General features: G+C 46.6%; 3 protein-coding genes across 4 annotated transcripts; 1 reads left to right on the top strand and 2 right to left on the bottom strand.

Moving 5' to 3' along the window:
- Positions 1–84: 84 nt before the first annotated feature.
- On the bottom strand, positions 85–2,147 carry LOC130402089 (DNA-directed RNA polymerase II subunit RPB11-a). 2 transcript variants are annotated; one of them, XM_056606196.1, is made up of 4 exons: positions 1,896–2,147; positions 1,226–1,334; positions 245–369; positions 85–188 (listed from the first exon to the last, which is right to left on the bottom strand). In XM_056606196.1, exons 1-3 carry the CDS (start codon positions 2,036–2,038, stop codon positions 268–270), a joined length of 354 nt encoding a protein of 117 aa, XP_056462171.1. In that variant the 5' UTR covers positions 2,039–2,147; the 3' UTR covers positions 85–188; positions 245–267. The 2 variants fall into 2 exon arrangements, with proteins under 2 accessions (XP_056462171.1, XP_056462170.1); XM_056606195.1 differs by lacking the exon at positions 85–188 and having other exon boundaries at positions 226–369.
- Positions 2,148–2,276: 129 nt separating this feature from the next.
- On the top strand, positions 2,277–7,081 carry LOC130401990 (ubiquitin-conjugating enzyme E2 C-like). Its single transcript, XM_056606051.1, has 7 exons — positions 2,277–2,361; positions 2,803–2,917; positions 3,377–3,404; positions 3,886–3,972; positions 4,741–4,945; positions 6,063–6,122; positions 6,881–7,081. Exons 2-7 carry the CDS (start codon positions 2,817–2,819, stop codon positions 6,916–6,918), a joined length of 519 nt encoding a protein of 172 aa, XP_056462026.1. The 5' UTR covers positions 2,277–2,361; positions 2,803–2,816; the 3' UTR covers positions 6,919–7,081.
- A 726-nt stretch (positions 7,082–7,807) lies between these two features.
- On the bottom strand, positions 7,808–11,634 carry LOC130402492 (regulator of G-protein signaling 9-binding protein-like). Its single transcript, XM_056606680.1, has 4 exons — positions 11,433–11,634; positions 10,091–10,294; positions 9,517–9,659; positions 7,808–8,960 (listed from the first exon to the last, which is right to left on the bottom strand). The coding sequence occupies exons 1-4, from the start codon at positions 11,632–11,634 to the stop codon at positions 8,781–8,783; spliced, it is 729 nt and encodes a 242-aa protein (XP_056462655.1). The 3' UTR covers positions 7,808–8,780.
- Between the last annotated feature and the right edge of the window lie 1,362 nt (positions 11,635–12,996).

Here is a 12,996-nt window from a genome sequence, read left to right as displayed (position 1 = left end):
AAAATATATAGAAAATAAAGAATATGAGAGTTTAAAGAGGATATAAATATATATATACATTAAGAGGTAAGAGACATGGAGGATGATATTTAATATTTATTTAGAAAAGTGGACATGGTTCCATATTTACACTAAAGACAGGAGGTGGTAGGAGGAGGAGCTGGGAGGATGAGGAAGAGGAGGAGGAGCTTGGAGGATGAGGAAGAGGAGGTTGGAGGAGGAGGAGGAGGAGGAGGAGGAGGAGGAGGAGGAGGAGGAGGAGCGGGGTCACTCGATACCCTCCTGTTTGTCCTTGATGGAGACCCTGAAGCGCTCCTCCAGCAGAGACAGCTCACTGATGAGATCTGTGATGGCGTTGGTGAACGCCTCCTACACACAGACACACACAAGGTTTGTTAGCGTGACCCCTTGAAGAGGACTACCTTGGTTCGACCCTCTGCCGTGTAAACACCCAAGCCAGCTTGCAACAAAGAGCCATCCTTTATCCCTAACCGTTTTAATCACCGTGTAAACAGGTCATATAACCACGGCAACATGTCTCACCACCATGACAACACATCTCATCGACAGGTCTCATCCCCATGACAACAGGTCCCGGCTCCATTTGTATACTCTGTCATCCCGCCTCTCTTATTAAGACTAGCGGGGAGTCGACAGTTAATGGTCTGCACTTTTCTCTATAGCCAGGCTGTGACACAGACAGGTCGGTTACCAATCATGTTGGACCTGGGTTTGCTAGGATGGCTACATGAATCCTGGTGGTGACCATCAGGGGGCAGAGTTATATATACTAGTTAGCTGGTTAAAGGTGCCATGACATGCCACCAGGTGTGGTGTGATGACATGCCACCAGGTGTGGTGTGATTAGCCGTTACAAGCCGTTTTTGGAAATCTGCCCCTTATGACATCACAGGTGGGCTTGTCCAACCAGATTACCAAAAACGGCTTGTAACGGTTAATCACACCACACCTGGTGGCATGTCATCACACCACACCTGGTGGCATGTCATCACACCACACCTGGTGGCATGTCATGGCACCTCTAACTGGTGACCGTGGTCTGGGCGGGTCGGAACCCTGGTGACTATCCCCCTGATAGTCACCTAGCTAACTATTAACTACTAGTTATAGTTAGTAGTTAGCTAATTAACTGGGATCTGTGGTCTTGAGGGGGTCTGAACCCTGTTGACCATCAGGAGGAGTACTAGTTATAGTTAGTCGTTACCTGAGGGCTGTAGTCCGGGGTGGTCTGAACCCGGATCACTATCTTGTGCTCCAGAGGGTGGGGGACTTTATAACCGGCAAACAGAACCTGAGGGTCCTTGAGCAGCTGCCTGCAAACACAAAACACACTTCAATTAATTTCACTAAAACACTGTAGGTGGTGACGTGCCTCGCGGGAATCAACGACACAAATCACATGAATGGTTATATCATTTACTAATCAACAATACAAAACACATATATTTGTATACTAAAACACAAGAATAACATTAGAACTAACCTAGTTTAGCATACAGCGAGCAAGGGATAGTTACTGGTGAGTAGTTCTAGTTTTATAGTGAATGGCGCTAGTTGTACTACTGAGTAGCACAAGTTATACTGGTGAGAAGTACTAGTTGTACTGGTGAGTAGTACTAGTTGTACTGTTGAGTAGTACTAGATTACCTAGTGAGTATCTGATGATGTTGCCCAGCGTGTGATGCTAGTTGTACTAGTCACTTGTGGTACTAGTTAGGGGGTAGTTACACACTGATGATGTTGCCCAGCGTGTGGTGCTAGTTGTACCAGTGACTAGAGGTACTAGTTAGGGGATAGTTACGCTCTGATGATATTGCCCAGCATATGGTGCTAGTTGTACTAGTGACTAGTGGTACTAGTTAGGGGGTGCTTACGCTCTGATGATGTTGCCCAGCGTGTGGTCCTCCTTGTTGAGCGTGAAGAGGCAGGCGTTCGGCACCTTGGTGTCCTTGGTGATGGTGATTTTCTTCTCGCCCTCGAACAGGAGGAACGACTCGAAGGCTGGAGGCGCGTTCATATTATAACTATCAAATTATAATATTTTTTTATGAATTAATTGTGTTTTTTAACAGAAGTGTTGGAAGAAAGCACGGCGCGGTGAGATTCTGTACACAAACAGTGACGACTTCCGGTGTTATAGCGCGGCGCATGGCACTGACGCAGCAGTGACGGAGTCGATTCCGGGATCTTTCTCCGACCAATGAGGCGCTTGTGTTGTGGTTGCGCATGCTTCCAGTTGACCAATCAGACCTGGATCAGGTTTAAAACCCTGATCGCTGATTGGTTCTCGCCCTAGAGAGAAGTGTTTGAATTCTGCACTGCGTCGTCGTTCAACCAGCTGTAAGTTTTACCAACACTTCTGCTAACTATTCACTATATTCTAATGATATATTGATGTTAACTACTAACTATTCACTGCGCTATCATGCTTGATTGTCGGAATATGACGATGGCCCTTATAATGATAATCTTTAATATGATAATCTAACGGTGCATGTATTGGTAACGTTTCAGCTCTGGGCTGATCAGTGGGTAACGTTAGTTAGTGTTATACTAACTTATATACTAACGTTAGCTAACAATGTAATGAATATAATTCCATATAATGACCAAAACATCGTCACAGTAGATGTATTTGTCAAATTAATGTCTTTATATTAACGCTGATCCCATGACACCAGTTATGTTCTTTATGGAGCTAACTGTCTTTGAGGTGAACTCCCATTCAAAGTATGTTAATAATCCGAGTTTGTCCTGATTCAGAGTCTCTGTGCTCCTCAGATCCCTCCAGTAAAATGTCTTCTCAGAACACGGACCCGGCCGCCGCCGCCTCTACGGCCGCCCTAAAGGGCAGCGAGGCCGGCGGTAGCGCAGCCCGAGGCTCGGTGACGAAGAGGTAACCAGCCTCCGATGCATAATGCGTTACCGTCACATTGTGTTATAAAATATAGAATAGGATACACGTTACATTAGACGGACATAAATTAATCGGACATGCATTACAGTAAACTGTACTATAACCGATACATATTGCATATTTTTTATATATGATGGGATACACATAATATTATACTGACAGGAGTTTAATTTGAAATACATTACACATCCCACTAGCCGATGCATACATGCGACATATTAATATACGACATATTAATATACATTTTATGATGCATTATTATGATTCTGATACACATTGCATTATACATAACATCATTATATCATTGAACAATCTGTTGTATACCACGTGATATTTCTGTACGAAGTTTTATTGGAAATGTTTTCTATTAGATATTGTTTTATATGGGGTGGCCAGGAGGTTTTGGTATTTATTGTGTTTTTTCTTCTTCATTGGCAGATTACAGCAGGAGCTGATGACTCTTATGGTAAACGGCTGATTCTTTGAGTCTAACATTAATTAACCTAATAACGTATACCTAGTGAGTAACATGTATCTGTTTTTGACTTTGTATTCCTAATCTGCTTGGTAGAAATAAATATTTAAATTGAATTATCTTTGAAAAGTTCATTAAATTTCATTGCAGAGGGGAAGCCTAGTTAGCTTTGTTAATTACGTAGGTGTAATTTGCTAATTATCACGTTAAATGACGTCAGGGATCCGACAGGAATGTTCAGTTGAAGAAGTGAAAAGCGGTCTAAATCCTTCCTTGACACGTAACGTGGCAAAGATGTTTGATATTTCATAGATATTTTCAGATGGAATGATGTTGAAGCATGTGAATTTAGATGGACTGATGTTAGATCATGTAAAGTCAAATTAATTGATGAGCAGTCACGTGAATTCAGATTAATTGATGTAGGATCCTCTGAATTAAGATTAACTGATGTTGGATCATGTGTATTCAGATGTCGGGTGATAAGGGAATCTCGGCTTTCCCGGAGTCGGACAACCTCTTCAAGTGGATCGGAACCGTTGACGGAGCTGTAGAAACGGTAGGCCATCATATGAATAAAGATAGACTGGTAACATTCCATAATGCATTGTAGAATGTAGTAGATATTATTATACTGGTAACGTACCATAATGCATTGTAGACTAGTAGATATTTTACTGGTAACGTACCATAATGCATCGTAGACTAGTAGAAATCATACTGGTAACGTACCATAATACATTGTAGACTTGTAGGTATTATACTGGTAACGTACCATAATGCATTGTAGACTGTAGTAGATATAATATACTGGTAACGTGCCATAATGCATCGTAGACTAGTAGATAATATACGTACCATAATGAATTGTAGACTAGTAGATATTATACTGGTAACGTACCATAATGCATTGTAGACTGTAGAAGCTATAATACCGTTAACAATTGCCATACCGTGGGTTATGGTAAACTGGTAATATGCCTAGTGGTAATGAGTGATTGTTAGTGGTAACAGGCTTTCACTAGTGGTAATGTGCTCTAACTAAGTGATCTTCGGTACCTAGTAGTTACTATCGGTTGCTCTTTATCTAGTGGTAATGTGCACTCACTAGTGGTGAGGTGCTGTACCTAGCTGTAACCCGTGCTAACCCGCGGCGTTGTGCTGTACCTAGCTGTGACCCGTGCTAACCCGCGGCGTTGTGCTGTACCTAGCTGTAACCAGTGCTAACCCGCGGCGTTGTGCTGTACCTAGCTGTAACCCGTGCTAACCCGCGGCGTTGTGCTGTACCTAGCTGTGACCCGTGCTAACCCGCGGCGTTGTGCTCCAGGTGTACGAGGGGCTGCGCTACAAGCTGTCCCTGGAGTTCCCCAGCGGTTACCCCTACAAGGCGCCGCGGGTCAAGTTTGTCACGCCCTGCTTCCACCCCAACGTGGACGAGCAGGGCTTCATCTGCCTGGACATCCTGAAGGACAAGTGGTCGGCGCTGTACGACGTCAGGTCAATCCTGCTGTCCATACAGTCGCTGCTAGGAGGTAACGCTAGCCTGGGTATACCCATGCTGTAACGCTAGTTACTAGCTCGTCACTAACTGTTAGGAGGTAACACTAGTTACTAGCTCGTCACTAACTGCTAGGAGGTAACGCTAGCCTGGGTATACCCATGCTGTAACGCTAGTTACTAGCTCGTCACTAACTGTTAGGAGGTAACACTAGTTACTAGCTCGTCACTAACTGTTAGGAGGTAACGCTAGTTACTAGCTCGTCACTAACTGTTAGGAGGTAACGCTAGCCTGGGTATACCCATGCTGTAACACTAGTTACTAGCTCGTCACTAACTGTTAGGTGGTAACACTAGTTACTAGCTCGTCACTAACTGTTAGGAGGTAACACTAGTTACTAGCTCGTCACTAACTGTTGGGAGGCAACACTAGTTACTAGCTCGTCACTAACTGTTAGGTGGTAACTAGTTACTAGCTCGTCACTAACTGTTAGGAGGTAACACTAGTTACTACCTCGTCACTAACTGTTAGGATGCAACACTAGTTACTAGCTCGTCACTAACTGTTAGGAGGCAACACTAGTTATTAGCTCGTCACTAACTGTTAGGTGGTAACACTAGTTACTAGCTCGTCACTAACTGTTGGGAGGTAACACTAGTTACTAGCTCGTCACTAACTGTTAGGAGGTAACACTAGTTACTAGCTCGTCACTAACTGTTGGGAGGTAACACTAGTTACTAGCTCGTCACTAACTGTTGGGAGGCAACACTAGTTACTAGCTCGTCACTAACTGTTAGGTGGTAACACTAGTTACTAGCTCGTCACTAACTGTTAGGAGGTAACACTAGTTACTAGCTCGTCACTAACTGTTAGGTGGTAACACTAGTTACTAGCTCGTCACTAACTGTTGGGAGGTAACACTAGTTACTAGCTTGTCACTAACTGTGAGGTGTGGATTGAGTATATGACCCGACTTTAACCGCGGGTGTTCAATAATGTTTTCCCTAAACAAAGAGCCTGCCATTGTTTGGTTTATTGATCCACATGCATATTACCGTTAAAAGGCTTCACTCGGGAGCACGCTGAACAGGTGGGTCACAAGTAAGGCAAAGTGTGCGATTGGATAACCGCTTGAACCCGTCTCCCCGCAGAGCCCAACAACGACAGTCCTCTGAACGTGGCCGCTGCGGAACTATGGGACAACCAGGAGGGTGAGTCATAAACTACTGCTTGTCTCTTGGCGTCCTTTACCACCATGGACACGCCCCACCTCGTCTGATCTCGGAAGCTAACGCCTCGATTCCACATACGTACATTCTCGTATGCGATCCAAACCCTCTCCGACCGATAGTCCATTCATTCCTATGTGATTCTCCGTAATGTCAGTTTTTCCTCCGAGGCTCCTCCCCTCCGTAAAATTTCTGTCCGGTATGTCCCTAACATACGTTCAAAAAAAAAAGCGCTATATAAATTCAATCCATTATTATTATTATTAGCCCTGCGGTCTTCGTGAGGGCTTCAGTTCGCAATAATATGTACAACCACCTGATGCCGCCGTTTCAAATCCATTCAAAAAGCTTTATGGCACGACTATTGTTTTCAATAGTATTACCCGTGCATTGTTTATCTTTATTTTTTGTACTTGATGGAAGTATGTTTTCTTTCCTTTTGTACTTTGTTAATGCATAATAATAAAAAAAATCTTTATTAAAAAAATATATAAATATTTTTTTTTTGTATACATTGGTAGTCAGGGTGGGACCCTGTTGTTGTTATGGCGGCTGCCTTAACCATACAGTGCTGGGGTAAAACACTGCCTAGTATGGTGAACTACTAATGAGCTCTAGTGAACTACTAATGATCTCTAGTGTGGCGAACTACTACTTTGAATAAAAGCGTCTGCTTAATGGCCCTGCATGTAAATGTATTAAAAAGCAATATAAAGATGAATCAATGTCTCTTGTTTCAGCGTTCAAAGCCCACGTGAATGCGGTCTTCAAAAGCTGAACCACCATGTCTCGTCCTGTCTGAGTGTGAGAGGCCTGTGGGCTAGTGTGTGTGTGTGTGTGTGCGCGTGTGTGTCTGTGTTTGTGCGCGTGTGTATGCGCTTGTACAATATTTTTATGTTCTTTGCCCTGTGTCAATAAAGATGCGTTTGATCTACCGCACCCCTGATGTTGTATGATTACCGATAGATTTATTATTATTATATATAATTATTAATACAATTATATCATTAAAGAATGTCATTGCATATCGCTGTATGATGGGGGGGGGGGGGGGGGGGGGGGGGGAACCCGGACGTCCACGCCGTTATACTCTAGTCGTCGTCAAGTTTGTTTCCCAATGGACGAGAGAAGTCCTTATCCCCGTGTGGCAGAGCGCTGGTCAGGACCAGGGATTGTCCAAAGTGGTTCGAGTCCAAACAAAACCGAGTCCAATGAAACAGTCAGAAGCGAGATAGAAACAATAATCCTCTCGGAGACCAATTTCCTGCTTTATAGTTTTTGTGTGAAGCTAGAGACACAGTATGTCATCTATTTTATTATTATTAACTATTATTTGTTAGGATCAAATTCGGGCATATTATTTACGTGCGGTACCAATGGTTTTAGGGGGAGAATTATTCTCGATCATTGAGGCAGGATATGTGATTATTATCCATGGCGCAATTAGAGAATAATTATGTAAATGAGTGCAGAGATGATTTGCAGTTACCTAATTTCTTGGGACCTCTGAAGTACTCATTTTAAAAGTGAAAATGTTGATAGTGTGAGAAGGTAAAAGATTTAAAATAGGTGACATATGGTTTATACATGTCAAATACACGTATTAACATCAGTGGTATATAATTACAAATCGTTGCTTCTTCATGTGCACACAGTCGGAACCACTATCCATTTGACATTTTCTTAATTTTCCTGTACAAAGAAAGTACACATTAAGTAAAATATTGTTTATTATTGCATGTGAAGCAGTGCTAAAATAACCACAATAATAGGTGTTTATCTCTTTAACCGTAAAATGACTTGTATACCTAAGGGTTGTTTGCTAGACTAGCATGTTGTTCCTCTAACGGCCTCTAGGTGGTTCAAGGAAGAGACTAGCATGTAGCTCCTCTAACGGCCTCTAGGTGGTTCACTGGAGATACTAGCATTTAATTCCTGTAGTAAACTTTGTGGTTGACAAATACATTTTGATAAGATAAAATATTTCTTAGGTTCTCATTAGCTGGGTGCTTTTCATGTTTTATATCTTGTGAGGTTCTGGGTGACAGTTTAATTATATGTAATTAAAGGAACATTCCTGTCTGAGTGTACAAACAACCGTACACAAACAAAAGAATATCTCCCCCCTGGCTTCACCAAAAAAGTATTTTACCAATATAATTTGTTATCAACTCAAACTGTTTGACAATGGGAGGCCCTAGCACAATCACTACGCTAAGGATGAAGTACCGTGAGATAAGCCCTTATTGCAAAGGCTGAGAAATTTTCTTCCAAACTTAGTTGTGTTGTGCTTTTTGGTTCTTATGGAGCACAGGGGTATGTGTGCTACGGAAAACCCCCTCAGCTCAACTGTCAGCTACAAGCTAACCCCAGCTAGCTTCCTGTCAGCTACACGCTAACCACAGCTAGCTCCCTGTCAGCTACAAGCTAACCACAGCTAGCTCCCTGGCAGCTACAAGCTAACCGATTAAGAAGCCTGATTGGTCCTCTGATGCCATCTATAGGGTTCAATCCTATTGGCTTGTGATTCTAGGGCTCTGATCCTATTGGCCATTTGATCTCAGGCTCTGATCCTATTGGCTAGTTAATCTCAGGCGCTCGTCCTATTGGCTAGTTGATCTCCGGCTTTGATCCTATTGGCTAGTTGAGTAAATAGAGCAGACAGCCCAGGCGGCAGCAGGAAGGGCAGCAGGAGTTCATCTTGTTATCATTGGAGACGACCTCCAGCTCCATCAGGTCCTCCACGCTGTCCTCCATCAGGTCCGCAGCCTCCGCCCATGCCTGCTGGGTCGCCTCCACAGACCAGAAGGGAACTGAGACCTGGAACCAGAACCACAGACCTGGACCTTGAAGAACCACAGACCCGGATCTTGAAGAACCAAAGACCCGGACCATGAAGAACCACAGACCTGGACCTTGAAGAACCACAGAGCTGGACCTTGAAGAACCACAGAGCTGGACCTTGAAGAACCAAAGACCCGGACCTTGAAGAATCACAGACCTGGACTTACCTGAAACACAGACCAAAGCTTCACTCCTGGAACCACAATGCCCACAGACCCACCAGAGACCAGGATCACATACCTGGAGCAAGACCAGAACTGTACACCTGGACCAGAACCACAGACCTGGCCATCCACCAGGACCACAGACCAGGACCAGAACCACAGACCTGACCATCCACCAGGACCACAGACCAGGACCAGAACCACAGACCTGACCATCCACCAGGACCACAGACCAGGACCAGAACCACAGACCTGACCATCCACCAGGACCACAGACCAGGACCAGAACCACAGACCTGACCATCCACCAGGACCACAGACCAGGACCAGAACCAGAGACCTGGACCCAGGTCGGGGGAGGAGTCTACCTTGAGCTGCATGTCCTGCAGCAGATCCTCCAATCCTGTGATGTGATTGGTCAGCCCCGGGCTTGGCTCCTCCTCCACGGTGATCCAGGGGGTCTGGACCGACGCCGCGCATGCAGCCACCCCCGCCATGGTGTCACTTGAACCTGTTAGTAGTCACATGACCCTGTTAGTCGTCACATGACCCTGTTAGTAGCCACATGACCCTGTTAGTAGCCACATGACCCTGTTATAAAGTATTATAGTCACATGACCCTGTTAGTAGTCATATGACCCTGTTATAACGTATTATAGTCACATGACCCTATAATAACGTATTATAGTCACGTGACCCTGTAAGTAGTCACATCACCCTGTTAGTTGTCACATGACCCTGTTATAACGTATTATAATCACATGACCCTGTTATAATGTATTATAGTCACATGCCCCTTTTAGTAGTCACATGACCATTTTTTACAACGTATTATAGTCACCTGACCCAATAGAACGTATTATATTAAGGGTGGTCCCTTATTTAAACTGATGAAGACCCCATCGGTGTTCATCCCTGAGATAGATGTTCTGGCGGGCTGACCTGTGTTGACCAATGCGCGTCGATCACAGCGCTGAGTCAGTGGAAACCGTCCAATCAGGCTGCTGGCCTTCTGGAGGTCGAGCAGGAAGTGCTCGAGCGCGGACAGGAAGAGGACCCAGATTCGCTCTGCACTCTCTCTCTCCCCCGGGGAGGGCGAGCTAGGGTCACCTTCGGCCAGCAGGCCCACCAGCCGCCGGGATAACCCTGGGGGGTCACGGTCAACACAGAACCCCCCACTGAGTGTGAGCGCGTATGTTGTCGTGGGACGTTGTCTGCACCAGACCACATTAACACCGATCATACCAGAGAAGAACTTGAAGGCAGACAGGTAGACAAACAGACAGGTCGTACCAGAGCAGATCTTGTAAGCTAGACAGACAGAGAGACAGGTTGTACCAGAGCGGATCTTGAATGCTAGACAGACAGGTAGACACACAGACTGGTAGACAGACAGACAGGTTGTATCATAGCAGATCTTATAGGCTAAGATAGACAGGTCGTACCAGAGCAGATCTTGTAAACAGGCAGACAGGTAGACAGACAGACAGGTCGTACCACAGCAGATCTTGTAAACAGACAGACAGGTAGACAGACAGACAGACAGACAGACAGACAGGTCGTACCACAGCAAATCTTGTAGGCTACACAGACAGGTAGACAGACAGACAGGTCGTACCAAAGCAGATCTTGTAGGCTACACAGACAGGTAGACAGACAGACAGGTCGTACCACAGCAGATCTTGTAGGCTATACAGACAGGTAGACAGACAGACAGACAGGTCGTACCACAGCAAATCTTGTAGGCTACACAGACAGGTAGACAGACAGACAGGTCGTACCAAAGCAGATCTTGTAGGCTACACAGACAGGTAGACAGACAGACAGGTCGTACCACAGCAGATCTTGTAGGCTACACAGACAGGTAGACAGACAGACAGGTCGTACCACAGCAGATCTTGTAAACAGACAGGTCGACAGACAGACAGGTAGGCAGACAGACGGGTCGTACCACAGCAGATCTTGTAGGCTATACAGACAGGTAGACAGACAGACAGACAGGTCGTACCACAGCAAATCTTGTAGGCTACACAGACAGGTAGACAGACAGACAGGTCGTACCAAAGCAGATCTTGTAGGCTACACAGACAGGTAGACAGACAGACAGGTCGTACCACAGCAGATCTTGTAGGCTACACAGACAGGTAGACAGACAGACAGGTCGTACCACAGCAGATCTTGTAGGCTACACAGACAGGTAGACAGACAGACAGGTCGTACCACAGCAGATCTTGTAAACAGACAGGTCGACAGACAGACAGGTAGGCAGACAGACGGGTCGTACCACAGCAGATCTTGTAGGCCAGCACTCTGCTCTCCTCCATCTCCTCTCTCAGGAAGCTGCCGTCACAGCTGCTGCCCAGCGCGGTCGACAGCTGCTGGAAACAGGAAGTGACCCGGCTCAGAGCTTCCTGTCCGCGCTCGCACTCGCCCAGCTGCCGCCGCCGCACCTGCAGCTCGTCCACCGACCGCCGCCAGCGACTCATCTGGCAGACAGACGGGTAGAGAGACAGTTAGACAGCCACTTTGAGAGACAGCCAGATACAGAGACAGCCAGGGAGAGAGACAGACAGGCAGGTAGAGAGACAGGCAGGTAGAGAGACAGACAGGTAGAGAGACAGATAGACACCCACTTTGAGAGACAGCCAGGTAAAGAGACAGACAGGTAGAGAGACAGGCAGGTAGAGAAACAGTTAGACACCCACTTTGAGAGACAGCCAGGTACAGAGACAGACAGCCAGGTAGAGGGACCGACAGGCAGGTAGAGAGACAGTCAGGTTGAGAGACAGGCAGGTAGAGAAAGAGTTAGACACCCATATGAGAGACAGCCAGGTACAGAGACAGACAGCCAGGTACAGAGACAGACAGCCAGGTAGAGAGACAGACAGGCAGGTAGAGAGACGGACGGGCAGGTAGAGAGACAGATAACCAGGTAGAGAGACAGACAACCAGGTAGAGAAACAGACAGACAGCCAGGTAGAGAGACAGCCAGGTCCGCCTCCCTTTACCCTTTCTGTGTAGGCCCAGCTCTGGTCCTCACCAACCCCCTGTCTCCTAGTAGTCACCTTGTGTCCTTCTCACCTTCTTTCCTGCCTCCTTTTGTCCAAGCCTCCTTGTATCCTAGCTAGGCAGCAGGAGACGTGTGCGTCCTCAGAGTCCCAGATAACCTCTGCTCCTTCGAGAGGAGGCAAGGTTTCCAACACAGGTTAGGCTCCTCCCCTCCCCTCTCCCCCCCCCCCCTCCCCTCTTTCCACTCTCCTTTCCCCTCCCATTCACCTCCTCTCTTCCCAGCCTCCTCGCTCCTCCCCTTTCCTCTCCCCTCCATTCTCTCCTTCTCTCCTCTCCTATCTCCTCTCTCGCCCTCCTCCCCTCCTCTCCCCTCCCCTCTCTCCTCCCCTCCCCCCTCCCCTCCTCTCTCTCCTCTCCTCCCCTTCCACCTTCTCTCTTCCAGTAGACCTCTCTCCTCTCTCCTCCCCTCCCCTCCTCTCTCCACCTCTCCTCTCCTTCCCTCTCCCCTCTATGCTCCCTTCCTCTCCTCCTCCCCTCCTCTCCTCCCCTCCCCCCTCCCCTCCTCTCTCTCCTCCTCTCTCCCCCTCTCCTCTCCTTCCCTCTCCCCTCTATGCTCCCCTCCTCTCCTCCTCCCCTCCCCTCTCCTCCCCCCCTCCCCTCCCCTCCCTCTCCTGGGAGATGGGAGGACTCCCCCGGCTCCCTCTGTTAATTGCCTCTCGCCCCTTGTGTGATTCCCTCTCTCATTACACGAGGCTGACTGTCTTCCTCTAACCTCGACCTGATGGAGGAGGTAAGAAACTGGGGGAAGGATTTAATAGGATATAGCTGTAGCCTAGAGC

This window comes from Gadus chalcogrammus, chromosome 13 (assembly GCF_026213295.1).
Source record: "Gadus chalcogrammus isolate NIFS_2021 chromosome 13, NIFS_Gcha_1.0, whole genome shotgun sequence".
Taxonomy (NCBI): Eukaryota; Metazoa; Chordata; class Actinopteri; order Gadiformes; family Gadidae; genus Gadus; species Gadus chalcogrammus.
The sequence above is the reverse complement of the archived record's forward strand: the minus strand, read 5'-3'. Positions and strand labels throughout refer to the sequence as shown.

Excerpts from the sequence above, each read along its gene's own strand:
- LOC130402089 (XM_056606196.1), bottom strand. The coding sequence starts at position 2,038 with ATGAACGCGCCTCCAGCCTTCGAGTCGTTCCTCCTGTTCGAGGGCGAG. Across the intron at positions 1,335-1,895 it reads CTGGGCAACATCATCAGAGC|GCAGCTGCTCAAGGACCCTC; the intron begins GTAAGCACCCCC and ends TTGTGTTTGCAG. Across the intron at positions 370-1,225 it reads CCCCGGACTACAGCCCTCAG|GAGGCGTTCACCAACGCCAT; the intron begins GTAACGACTAAC and ends GTCTGTGTGTAG.
- LOC130401990 (XM_056606051.1), top strand. The coding sequence starts at position 2,817 with ATGTCTTCTCAGAACACGGACCCGGCCGCCGCCGCCTCTACGGCCGCC. Across the intron at positions 3,405-3,885 it reads AGGAGCTGATGACTCTTATG|ATGTCGGGTGATAAGGGAAT; the intron begins GTAAACGGCTGA and ends ATGTGTATTCAG. Across the intron at positions 6,123-6,880 it reads ACTATGGGACAACCAGGAGG|CGTTCAAAGCCCACGTGAAT; the intron begins GTGAGTCATAAA and ends CTCTTGTTTCAG.
- LOC130402492 (XM_056606680.1), bottom strand. The coding sequence starts at position 11,634 with ATGAGTCGCTGGCGGCGGTCGGTGGACGAGCTGCAGGTGCGGCGGCGG. Across the intron at positions 9,660-10,090 it reads ACGCGCATTGGTCAACACAG|GTTCAAGTGACACCATGGCG; the intron begins GTCAGCCCGCCA and ends GACTACTAACAG. Across the intron at positions 8,961-9,516 it reads TGCAGGACATGCAGCTCAAG|GTCTCAGTTCCCTTCTGGTC; the intron begins GTAGACTCCTCC and ends TTCTGGTTCCAG.